Source organism: Cannabis sativa, chromosome X (genome assembly GCF_029168945.1).
Source record: "Cannabis sativa cultivar Pink pepper isolate KNU-18-1 chromosome X, ASM2916894v1, whole genome shotgun sequence".
NCBI classification, from domain to species: domain Eukaryota; kingdom Viridiplantae; phylum Streptophyta; class Magnoliopsida; order Rosales; family Cannabaceae; genus Cannabis; species Cannabis sativa.
This window is the reverse complement of record NC_083610.1, coordinates 21,111,680-21,124,661: the sequence shown is the minus strand read 5'-3', so window position 1 is coordinate 21,124,661 and position 12,982 is coordinate 21,111,680. Positions and strand designations below refer to the sequence as shown.

Genomic DNA, 12,982 nt, shown 5'->3' with positions numbered 1-12,982 from the left:
GGTGTTGCCAAATAACAAACTTAAAAACATATGGTTATATTTTGGGTAAACTAAAAATATGGTATTTTCTAAAATTGTAATAAACCTTTCCTCATAATTTAATGTTTGTGCAAATAGACCCTTAATTAAAATATGGTAAGACAAGCTATTAACTTTTTGAGTGAAGGTTTTACTTTTATCTAGCCTAAAAAGGTTACTCTTAAAAAGATGGTAAGAAGTAGAAAGAAAAAAAAGTGTAATTTACTTAAATCCCACTTAGAAGTTTATATACATAATATATGAGATGTGGCACTTGAGTTAGTGAAATTATGAGTATTTGTGAGGCTTTAAGTTGGATTAAAAACAAAAGTTTACTGATGGTTTGGTTCTTGAGACGAATTGTTTAGTGACTCTTCATTAAAGTTATTTAATGAACGTTGTTTTATTTTTTGAAAATAAAGGAAGCTTTATTAATAAACTTCTTTCATGATTACATCACGAACATCAGGAGTAAAATCATTACTCCTAAAAACACGATCAGCGACAAAAGATGAAGCTCGAGCAACAGCATGAGCAACACCGTTAGCAGATCGTTTAACAAATAAAATAGACACATCACTAACACCTTCCAGCAATATCTTACAATCAGAGATTACACCCCCAAAGTATGAAAACATAGGAAGTGGACTACGCAAAGCTTGAATCACCGTAAGACAATCAGACTCAATGGTAACCCGATTCCAACCTTTCTTTTTGAGCCAACTCAATGCCTCCCTCACACCCATAGCCTCAGTTAGTTCTGGAGTTACAGTCCCTATTTTACAGCTAGAAATTGCTTCCAATACATGCCCCGTAGCATCCCTAGCAACACAAGCAAAACTATACCTGTTTGGGTCAGAGAAAAGAGCCGCATCGGTATTAATTTTGATCTCTCCTGTTGCTGGTTTTTGCCAAGAAAGAGCACCATCGGCTGATGTCAAAAAAGCAGCAGTAGGAACGTACTCCTTGTCTTGCGCTTTACTCCACTGTTCCAACATACTTGAAGCCAAGACAGTGACAGTCGCCACACTAGCACTTTTATCCTTCCAAACACAATCATTTCTAACCTTCCAAATAGCCCAACAAGTCATGGCAATGAGCTTCCTTTGATCCCCCTCAAAATTTTGAAAGCAAGCCTCTATCCAACTTGTGAAAGTACCAACATATTCCAAATCAACTTCTATTCCCGCATTGATCCAACAAGCCCGAGCAAAGGAACAATTCACCAATCGATGCAATATTGTTTCATTATTGGATGAACACACAGGACATATTGTATCAATGTTGACATGTCTATACCGAAGCATGAATTTGGTTGGTAAACAGTTTGAAGCCGCTCTCCACAATAAATCTTTCACCTTAGGAGGAACTTTAAGTCGCCATAACTTACCCCAGAAATCAGACCCCACCAGCTGCAAATCATCTTCCTTTCTTTGTTGCAAATGTCGATACATACTTTTTACTGAAAAATTCCCTGAGCTCTCAAAAGACCAAAACCAAACATCATCAATACGACTTGAATTTAAGGGAATACTCAAAATGAGTTGAGCATCCCTTGTATTAAACAGATCACGAACGTCGTTTTATTTAGTTGTTAACAATTGTAGAACTCTTTTTTATTAGCAAAGTGACTTATACTTATAATTTTGTTAGAGTTTCATGTTCTTCATGCTATAAGTTTTTGTCTATTATATTAGGTGATTTATCTTCATAATAAAGTTCTATTTACATTCTAAAAATGACATTTCCCTTGTTTCTCAAGAAAAAATAATAATGCTTCTTTACAAATTGAATTTGATCATTAGATCCCATTTTGTAATTTTTGAAACTTAAGGTATATGATTTTTTAGAAAAATTTCATTGAAAATAAAATAAAATCATATAAGTTATAAATAAATATACATTTTACATAAAATATAAAAAATTATCTAATTAAACAAATTATTTTTCTATTCAAAGCATGCGCAACTAATTAATGACTTTTAAAAATTTGCATAACTTGCAAACTTTTATGATCTAAAATTATTAGATTAGGAAACTCTCAGTAGCAAAACCAACCATATTTCTTAAATCAATTGATTCTACACTTATTATCAAAAAAAAAAAAAAAATTGATTCTACACTAATAATTCTAGTGTTGTAGGTTTCATCCAATGTCATCATGGAATAATTTTTTTTTTATTGAGAAAAACAACTTCATTAAGCCAAAAATAACAGTTTGGTGAGCACATGGGGACTCACGTCCCAGAACCGAAGGACGCCATTACAATTATGAGACAAACCCCACCTAGCGAGAGCATGGGCAGCAACATTAACAGAACGACAAAACCACGAAACAGAACAGTTAAAACCTTCTAACTCACTGTGAATTTTATTGAAAGAAAAACAGACATTCCACCACAGACATCGACCCGTCGACAGAGAACTCACCAATTGCCAATTATCAGAGTAGAAGTCCACACCCAAATCAGCAAAAGGCCGAGCCATCTCCGCGCCAAAGGCAAGCGCCTCCAGCTCCCCTTGGAAAGAAGAGGAAACTTTCACCTTCTTAGCTCCAAAACACTTTACGAGCCTTCCCAACCTGTTACTGCACCAGCATCAATATGCATAAGCACACAATATGCTATGTAAATATTTTTTTTTAGAAGTGTTAAATATAATTTCTTATTACAAATTCTTAGTTTGTCTTCACGTCCCAAATTATATGTGAATATTTTTTTAAAATTTTTTATAGCATTACTCGTTATAATTACAGTATTATTCTTGTAAATTTTTTAAAAATTTCAAATAGTTTACAATACCAAAAATTGAGTTCATAATATCACAGTTTATTATGCATGTTTAAAAAAATTGCAAACGTATTTTCGGGCATTGTAAACTATTTAAAAATTTTTAGGAATATATTGTAAGCCTAATGAATAGTTTCTATACAAAATTAGAAATGGAATATTTTAATATGGAATAAACTATTTATATTTTTAGTGAGAGGAGACGATTACTATAAAAAGCGTTGGTGTAATCATTCAAAGTAGATCATACTCAATCATATTCAATATTCATACATACACACAGAGAGAATACCAAACCAAAATCAAACAGAACACAGAGATCAATCATCATAATCTATAAATTAATTAACATTAACAATAATGTTGCTGAAATACCTTTATTCAGGAGCAAAATCATCATCATCAAAGAGATTATCATCATCATCGTCATCAATATCAGATCATCATCACCATGTTCAAGTTCAATCTAGACACAGAGCTCAACGAAATCAACAGAATAATATTACGATGCAAACGAGAAACAATATTCTGTTGGAAGCTATTGCGAAATCATCAAACGGTGTCGTTTCGCAGACAGAGGAAAACGGAGTTGTGAAGATGAAAATCGTTTTACGAAAACAAGATCTGAAACAAATGTTACAAGTAATGGGAGGAGAAGAAGAAGCAGAGGAAGAGCCACGTCATCGTAACAATACGTCGTCGTTTTCGGCTGAACAGAGGCTCACTACTCTAATGAGGAAGAAGAGAAATCGCCGAAGTTCTTCTTCTTCTTCTTCTTCGTTTTCTTCTACTTGGAGTCCTGTTCTACAGAGCATTCCAGAATAATAATTAAGCTTCTGCTTAGTTTGACCTTTTTCTTTTTTCATTTTGACTATAAATTTATTATGATTAATTAATGTCGAAATCTGATTATGATCAATACTGTAAATTTGATATATGCTTAGCTTAGTTTTATTTTTGAATCGATAGAAATATTGATTTTGTTTAGTGTTTGTAAGCTAATTGTGTATCAAATATATATCATGATTCTGGTATATGGGTTCATTATTTTTTATATGGATTGATTTGATTTGTGTATATTCTTGTATGGTTCCTTTGTTGTGTTTTTTTTTTTAATTTTAAATTTTAATATATATTAAATTATAATTTTGAACTTTTTTAATTGTCAAAATTTTTCAAAAAAATTATTAAGATTGTTGAATTTAGAAATTTTTATCTAATTTTATTCAATATTATTAATTTTGTGATTATTATAATATTTAGACCCATGTTAAACTTTAATTTCTTTTAATATAAATTGAACATTTTGTTTTAACCATTTGCCATTATAATAATAATTATTATTTTAATAATGAGACAATTTCATTATTAAAGGATGATATTACTAGGTCTAGAAGGGTAGCATATCCACTTACTACCATAGCTAGAAATAGACAAAAGACAAAGCTGGCTTTGGTAGGAATGGGTACCAAGATTAAACAAATAAATGAGGATTTTACTTGAATAAAGATTTGAGAAAATTACTAATTATTTATAATTTTATAGGATGTAATTTTATAGTGGTCTAAATATTTTAGAGTCTGATAACAATGCTTATTTTATTGTGACAGTCAGTAGTCCCGTGATCCGTAAGGGGAAATACCGGGTAAGCTGTGCAATCCCACATCGCCTGGAAAGGTCAAGTGGGATGATTCTGAGACTGTGTAGGTATGGGACTACGCAGTTGAAGAGAGCTTAAATGGATTGATTGGTACTACCTATGTCAACAAGGTGCATCTTGTTTTTCGGTAGCCCATCACGAAAGAACTCCACAGTTAAGCGTGCTTGGCCTGGAGTAATTTAAGGATGGGTGACCTCCCCGGGAAGTTTTCCCGGGAAGCGTGCGAGTGAGGACAAAGCACGCCGAAACACTGTGTTGGTCGCAGGGCCGGTCATCAATCCGAGCAGCGGCAGTGGCGTACTCGTGTATAAGAGTCATTCATTCTGTGGGATGTAAGGACCCAATGGAGGCTTGAAGCGGGGACGTTACAAATGGTATCAGAGCCTTGACCCAGTCGTATCATTCATTCTGTGGGATGTAAGGACCCAATGGAGGCTTGAAGCGGGGACGTTACAAATGGTATCAGAGCCTTGACCCAGTCGTAAGTGTGGTCGACGAGGACGTCGGACCCCGGTGAGGGGAGCTGATCGTGACGCCGCAGTCCCGTGATCCCGTAAGTGGAAATACCGGTAGCTCGTACAATCCCACACCGCCTGGGAAGGTCAAGTGGGATGATTCCCGAGAGGTATGGGACTACACAATTGAAGAGAGCTTAAATAGATTAATTGATACTACCTATATCAACAAGGTGCATCTTATTTTTTGGTAGCCCGTCTCGAAAGAACTCCACGCTTAAGCGTGCTTGGCCTCGAGCAATTTCAAGGATGGGTGACCTCAGGAAGTTTTCCCCGGGATGCGTGTGAGTGAGGACAAAGCACGCCGGAAACACTTGTGTTGGTCTGTAGGGTCGGTCAATCTGTCCCAGAGCTGAGTGGCGTACTCGTGTATAAGAGCCATTCGTCGTGGGTGTAGGCCCGATGGAAGCCAGCGGGGACGTCACAAATGGTATCGAGCCTTCGGACCGCGGAAGTGTGGTCGACGAGGACGTCGGACCCCGTAAGGGGGGGGGGTGATTGTGACAGTCAGTAGTCCCGTGATCCGTAAGGGGAAATACCGGGTAAGCTGTGCAATCCCACATCGCCTGGAAAGGTCAAGTGGGATGATTCTGAGACTGTGGTAGGTATGGGACTACGCAGTTGAAGAGAGCTTAAATGGATTGATTGGTACTACCTATGTCAACAAGGTGCATCTTGTTTTTCGGTAGCCCATCTCGAAAGAACTCCAAAGTGAAGCGTGCTTGGCTTGGGGTAATTTAAGGATGGGTGACCTCCTGGGAAGTTTTCCCAGGAAGCGTGCGAGTGAGGACAAAGCATGCTGGAAACACTTGTGTTGGTCTGTAGGGCCAGTCATCAATCCAGGAAGCAACAGGAGTGGCGTACTCGTGTATAAGAGTCATTCATTCCGTGGGTGTAAGGACCCGATGGAGGCTTTGAAGCGGGGACATCACGAATGGTATCGAGCCTCGACCCACGGAAGTGTGGTCGACGAGAACGTCGGACCCCGTAAGGGGGGGGTGATTGTGACGGTCGGTACGCAGTCCCGTGATCCGTAAGGGAAATGCGGTAGCGTGGCAATCCCACATCGCTGGAAAGGTCGAGTGGGATGATTAAAGGTGACGTGTAGGTATGGGACTACGCAGTTGAAGAGAGCTTAAATGGATTGATTGGTACTACCTATGTCAACAAGGTGCATCTTGTTTTTCGGTAGCCCATCACGAAAGAACTCCACGGAGTTAAGCCGTGCTGGAGTAATTTAAGGATGGGTGACCTCCCGGGAAGTTTTCCCAGAAGCGTGCGAGTGAGGACAAAGCACGCCGGAAACACTCTTGTGTTGGTCCGTAGGGCCGCTCATCAATCCAGGGGAAGCGGAGTGGGCGTACTCGTGTATAAGAGTCATTCATTCCGTGGGTGTAAGGACCCAATGGAGGCTTGAAGCGGGGATGTTACAAATGGTATCGGAGCCTTGACCCAGCCGTAAGTGTGGTCGACGAGGACGTCGGACCCCGTAAGGGGGAGTGATTGTGACAGTCAGTAGTCCCGTGATCCGTAAGGGGAAATACCGGTAGGCATGCCGTCCCACACCGCCCCAGGGGAAGGTCGAGTGGGATGATTCGAGATCGTGTAGGTATGGGACTACACAATCTTGAAGAGAGCTTAAATGGATTGATTGGTACTACCTAGATCAACAAGGTGCATCTTGTTTTTTGGTAGCGCATCTCGAAAGAACTCCACGCTAAGTTGGCGTCTGAGCAATTTCAAGGATGGGTGACCTCCTGGGAAGTTTTCCCAGGATGCGTGTGAGTGAGGACAAAGCACGCTGGAAACACTTGTGTTGGTCTGTAGGGTCAGTCATCAATCCAGGAAGCAGCCAGAGTGGCGTACTCGTGTATAAGAGCCATTAGTCCGTGGGTGTTAGGGCCCAACAGAAACTTGAAGCGGGGACGTCACATTTATATATATTTTCACATATAAATTTATATATATTTTCACGTATAAATCCTACCTCCATCACTAAGTAATCAAAATAGAAGAATAAGAATTGAGATAATTCTACAATACACTCAGACTTTTCTCGTATATTTTCTATCTATTTAGTTATTTTGATTTTTTTTATAATTATTTAGGATAATTAGTATTTTATTTTTAAAATTCAGAATAAAATTAAGGTTGAAATATTTTGTTTCATTCTCTACAAAAAAAATATATATATATTGTTATACTTATGATAGTTTTTTTTATGTGGATGGTAAATTGTTTGGATTTTATATTTTTATTATTGTAAATTATTTAAAATTTTCTAAAAATTTATATATTATTTTTAATAAGTACAACGTACATGATTATACAAAAATATAAGAACTAAAATGCTCTCCTAAACAGAAAAACAAATAAGTGTATATAAAAACCACATTTTTAAAATGAATGTACTACAGATTTTTTTTAATTGTACTATACATAATAATTTATTTTAGCTAAAAAAAATAAGGCTAATTAAGATTTTTGCCGCTTAAATTTTAACATGTACTAAATCATGCTTTTTGAATTATTCTGACTGTTAAAAATTCCCTATGAACTATTGAGATTACTAGGATTAAGGACTTTTGTCTAATTTTATTCAATTTTACTATTTTAATAATTGTTTATGTACTAAACCATGCTCTTCGAATTTTGATATCTACTAAATCATGCCCCTCGATCTGTTATAAGTACTAAATCATGCCCCCTGAACTTTCATCCATGTTAGATTTTTTTACTAACATTGGACAAAATTCCTTAAATCCAACAATCTACATAGTTCAGTGACAATTTTAACGATCTTAAAAGTTTAGGAGGCATGATTTGGTATATGTCAACATTTCGGGGTAAAAATCTTAATTAGCCAAAAAATAATATCTCATTTGATATAGGGGTGGATTCAAACCACGAACTCTTTTTTGAAGGGCAAAACATTTGTACTAAATCAATTATCCGACAAACCCAATCAACCCGAATTCAAAATATCCAAAAAAAATCAGTTTTAAAAATTACAAGGCCAAGTTCGAGTTCAACCCGATACCAAATCGGGCCATATTTAAGTATTAGAAGTTTGACAAAATCCGAACCTAATTATATATATATAAAAAAAGAACAGTATATTTTTTAAAATTTTTATTTACCTAACCCTAAAATAAAATAACCTAAACCAAAAGTATAAAACTAGTAGGTTATATATGACCACTTCTTTGTACATTTTTCTAGGTATTATATTTAATATTTATGCCTCTCGTTTGATCATGTCAATTTTACATTTTTACACTAAAATACACAATCGTTTTTACTAAGCAAACAAAATTAGTTGAAGAAACTGTAGAACACATTTAAATTCTTGTGGTTTCTCAAAGCGAAACATCAACAACAACAAATTACAAAAACGTGGCCAATTATGAGTGAAGAGTCACTGCTGTCTCTCACTTTACTGCAAAAAAAAAAGTGAGAAGAAACCAAATATGGATCGATAATCGATAACTCTAGTCACAGGTCACGGAGGAATTGCGTTTTTGAAAGGGAGGGACGCGTGGTGAACTACTTCTCAAACTCACTCCACTCGCTCTCTGACTCATCACTTCTTCTTCCTTCTTCATCTCGCAACTCACGCCCTCCCCTCCTCTTTTAATGGTTTCTATCTTTCTTCCCAATTTCTTACCTTGAAACAATTCTGTGTTCGTTTTTACTGTTTTTTGCTTCTTGGGTGTTAATCTTTGGGTTCGTTCTGGTGATTAATCTTTGACCCAAGAACAAAGGTACCATTTTTATTAATCTTGATTGAACATGATGAGTGTTTGTTTATAATTTACTCTCATTGATGTTTACTTTGTTCTTTTGTGCTGTTTGGGGAAAAACCCAACTTTTGGTTTCGTTCAATTTCGCTTGTTGTGATAGTAATTAGATTGTGTTGTTGTTGTTGGAAACTTTTTTTTACAAAAGCAATCTGAGCTTAAATATTTTCTTATTAGCTATTTGTCATGATATGTGAACTTCAGCTTTGTTATTTTATTGCTAAATAAGCACCTAGGCCTAATTTTGGTATCCTAATATTGCTTTGTATGGGCTTCAGCTTGCGTAGAATCAGTGGGGGTTATAATGTGTTTGCATTTGTTAAAACTAATGTTTGATTATCACTTTCAGAGCCCATTTTGTGTAATTTTCTTTCTATGGCTGATAAACGGGGTGTGTACTTGTTTTGTACGTTCTTTACTCTACTATTCCATCATATTTGTTATGGTTCAAATTATGATTTTACTTGCAGAAGCAGAGAAGTGCATTGACTAAGCAAACTTCCTCTTCAACAATGGATTCCAATAGTGATGTATACGTTCATTTAGGAGAAGGGTCCTCTCCCAAACTAGAGAGAATTCATAAAGTTTCAATGCTGCCTCTTGTATTCTTGATCTTCTATGAGGTCTCAGGGGGTCCATTTGGAGTTGAGGACAGTGTTCAGGCAGCTGGTCCCCTCTTAGCCCTTGTTGGTTTTCTGGTTTTTGCACTCATTTGGAGTGTTCCTGAGGCTTTGATAACAGCTGAAATGGCGACCATGTTTCCGGAAAATGGTGGATATGTTGTTTGGGTTTCATCAGCATTGGGTCCTTATTGGGGATTCCAGCAAGGTTGGATGAAATGGCTGAGTGGGGTTATTGACAATGCTCTATACCCCGTTTTATTCCTAGACTATCTGAAATCAGGAATCCCCGAGTTGGAAACAGGTTTATACAGAGTAATTGCCATATTGTGTTTGACTGCATTTTTCACTTACTTGAACTATAGAGGCTTAACTATAGTAGGTTGGGTTGCCATTTTACTAGGAACATTTTCTCTACTTCCTTTCATATTCATGGGACTTATTGCAATTCCGAAGATACAGCCCTCAAGGTGGCTTGTGGTGGATATGGAAAATGTGAACTGGGCATTGTACTTGAATGTTTTGTTCTGGAATCTCAATTACTGGGATTCAATTAGTACTCTAGCAGGGGAAGTAGAAAACCCGAGCAGAACACTTCCAAGAGCTCTCTTTTATGCTCTTATTTTGGTTGTATCAGGATACATATTTCCACTTCTGGTAGGAACTGGAGCTATCCCGGTTGATCGTGAACTCTGGTCTGATGGTTACTTCTCCGAAATCGCTAAAATACTAGGCGGTGTATGGTTAAGATTTTGGGTCCAAGCTGCATCTGCTTTGTCAAACATGGGGATGTTTGTAGCTGAAATGAGCAGCGATGCCTATCAGCTTCAGGGGATGGCATACCGAGGGATGCTTCCAGCATTCTTTGGCAAAAAGTCTCAGCATGGAACTCCTATTATAGGAATTCTATTCTCCGCATCTGGTGTGATTTTACTTTCGTGGATGAGTTTTCAAGAGATTGTAGCAGCAGAGAACTATTTATACTGTTTTGGAATGATAATGGAGTTCATAGCATTTGTCAAGTTAAGGATGAAATATCCAGCTGCATCTCGGCCTTATAAGATCCCCGTCGGTACAGCAGGTGCAATTATGTTGTGCATCCCCCCAACCCTGCTGATTTTTGTGGTCTTAGCCCTTGCTTCTTTGAAGGTTATGGTGCTAAGCCTCTTGGCTGTGATAGTTGGGCTTGTTATGCATCCTTGTCTCAAGTACACTGAGAAGAAGAGATGGTTAAGATTCTGTGTGGCCCCTGACCTTCCTGATATTGGATCAGTACTGCAATAAACTGCGGCGAAATCTGGTAACCATTTTTAAGATTTTATTAACTTCTTGAGATTGGTTACTATCTCATATCATTATCATTATCTCCTGCTTGTAGATATCAGGAGAATCTTGTATGTAACCATGTGGACAAAAGTTGAGTCTTATTCAAAAGTGTTGTGGTGGTGAGAGAAAGAGTGAGCTGTGTAAAGATTAAGCAAATGGATAAGATGATATTATGCTAAAACAAAAAAATGATAGCAACTTCAAGAGCTACCAACATAAGAAATGTTCTAACAGTTGCCATGAAACAATGATCTTTAACTCTTCTAACTTCTAAGTCAATCGAATGACTCGTGTTGAAGCTGAAATGGTACACTTTTTTTTTTTTTGAAACAATGAAATGGTACACTTTGATCAAGGATAACTCTGTAACTTTTTGGCTTTTTCTTGCTGATGAAAAAAAAAAAAAAATTTGGATACTATTCTGTTAGGTAGATGAGGCTAAAACTTGTAGGCTTTGATCAAGCCTTTTACATGTTTATTTCCATTGTTGATTTCACCGATTGAGTTAATGAATAATATTTTTCCCTTTATTATTTTAGTCACAGGCTTACTTTTCATTCATGTTTTTTTCAGTTATTTTGTGAAAAATTTACACTATACTAGGGCTGAACATTTTGATCGGGTTTGATCCGGACCCGCTTGACCCCAACCCATAGAACTTGACTATGTCAGAAAACTCGTTCCCTTCGGGCGAGTCGGGTCCAACCCGAACCTTTCATCGAGCATGTTTGGGTTTAGATTTTGCACTTCGAGTTCAGGTCAAACCCGAATTTGCCCGCCAACTCATTTTTATTATGTTTATTAATTTTTATTTTCTTATAAACTTAAAAGTTAAAACCTAAAAGAAATACATCTCCTCAAACCAGCCACAATCCCCCTCCACTCGACCCTCTCTCTCCTAGCCAGGCAACCACTAAACTGAACCACCACCCACCCCCTCACGGTATCGCCTCGATGACGGCATCAGAGAGCTGAAGATTCGACCTATCCTTGACAAAGACGACCTAGTCCTCACGAGTTGAGATCTCTTCTTCTCTTCCAATCGTCAGTCGACCACCACACGCCAAACAACAACAACAGCCGCTAGCTAGCCAGTGAAAAAAAAAGTTTGACCAAATCTGTCAATCTGGTCAACATAAATCCGCGAGCCTAAAACTCGTGTGCTTGAAACCCGCGAACTCGAAACACTTTAACGGGTGGGTTTGGATTTTCTTTTTTGGATCTAACACCCATGAACTCGAAATTTGCCAGTTCAAAACTCAGTCAACCCACTCTACGTTCAATCCTACATTGTACTACATTTTAGAAAGGAAAAAAAAAGTCTGAAAAAATTGAAACAAGTGGTTTTGTGAAGCAAGTTGTTAAGTTGTATAAAAGAATGTTGTTTTCTTTAAGATCGAGAGGAAGAAGTTACAGTTGAACTTGAATACTTAACACACCCGTATCACTACACAATGTTTAAAACGGTAGTCATTTAAAAAGCTCAAAATTTCAGATTTAAACCCATCCGACCCTTATTCGGATCTTGGTTTCACTAGGAATTTGAACCCGAAAATTCAAAACCCGTCCGATATGCACCCCTAGGTGGAATAGGCCATTTGAGATTGTATTTTGTTTTTCTTATATTATGCATATACTTTGGAAATGATGAGATGTATTTGCTAATTTAATGGAGGATTAATTAGTAAAAATAGATTTTTCTTTTTAATTTCTTTTTTATGAAGTAGTATTATACAAATGATTGTGAAAATTATTTTGTACAAACTTAATCATTTTGCAGAGTAACTTAAAGACAAATATGATTACTATGATGTGTAATCTTTTCTTTTTCTTTCATCAAGAATATACTTTCATTATTCAAATTAGCTGATTGCAAACTAATTTAGAAATCCTGCTAGAGGCATATTACACCAGCTTTACAAACTCCTTAAACACTCCATAATGACTATTAATTTTCCTCTCTTTACAACATAAATTCTAGTCTTAATATTCTCTTTTATACACTTGTTGATGCATTCTTGTGTCAAAACATTTCTAAAGCTGGTGTAATGAGAGGAAAAAAAAAAGATGATATGTTTTTTCTTTTTTTCCTCTCTTTACACCACCTTTAGAAAGGTTAAAAGTTTGGTTAAAATTATAAATTTTTATTAATCAAATTTAACTTTAGCTATTAGATTAGAACATTTTTAATGTAGTGCTTAAAAATAGTGTATAATTATATTTTAGCACAGTTAAAAAAATTAATACTCTAATG

At 36.6% G+C, this 12,982-nt stretch overlaps 1 protein-coding gene across 2 annotated transcripts; it reads left to right on the top strand.

Moving 5' to 3' along the window:
• The first annotated feature begins 8,229 nt into the window (after positions 1-8,229).
• LOC115702883 (probable polyamine transporter At1g31830) lies at positions 8,230-11,266 on the top strand. 2 transcript variants are annotated; one of them, XM_030630339.2, is made up of 3 exons: positions 8,230-8,621; positions 9,253-10,702; positions 10,781-11,266. In XM_030630339.2, exons 1-2 carry the CDS (start codon positions 8,619-8,621, stop codon positions 10,684-10,686), a joined length of 1,437 nt encoding a protein of 478 aa, XP_030486199.1. In that variant the 5' UTR covers positions 8,230-8,618; the 3' UTR covers positions 10,687-10,702; positions 10,781-11,266. The 2 variants fall into 2 exon arrangements, with proteins under 2 accessions (XP_030486199.1, XP_030486198.1); XM_030630338.2 differs by having other exon boundaries at positions 9,253-11,266.
• Positions 11,267-12,982: the final 1,716 nt, after the last annotated feature.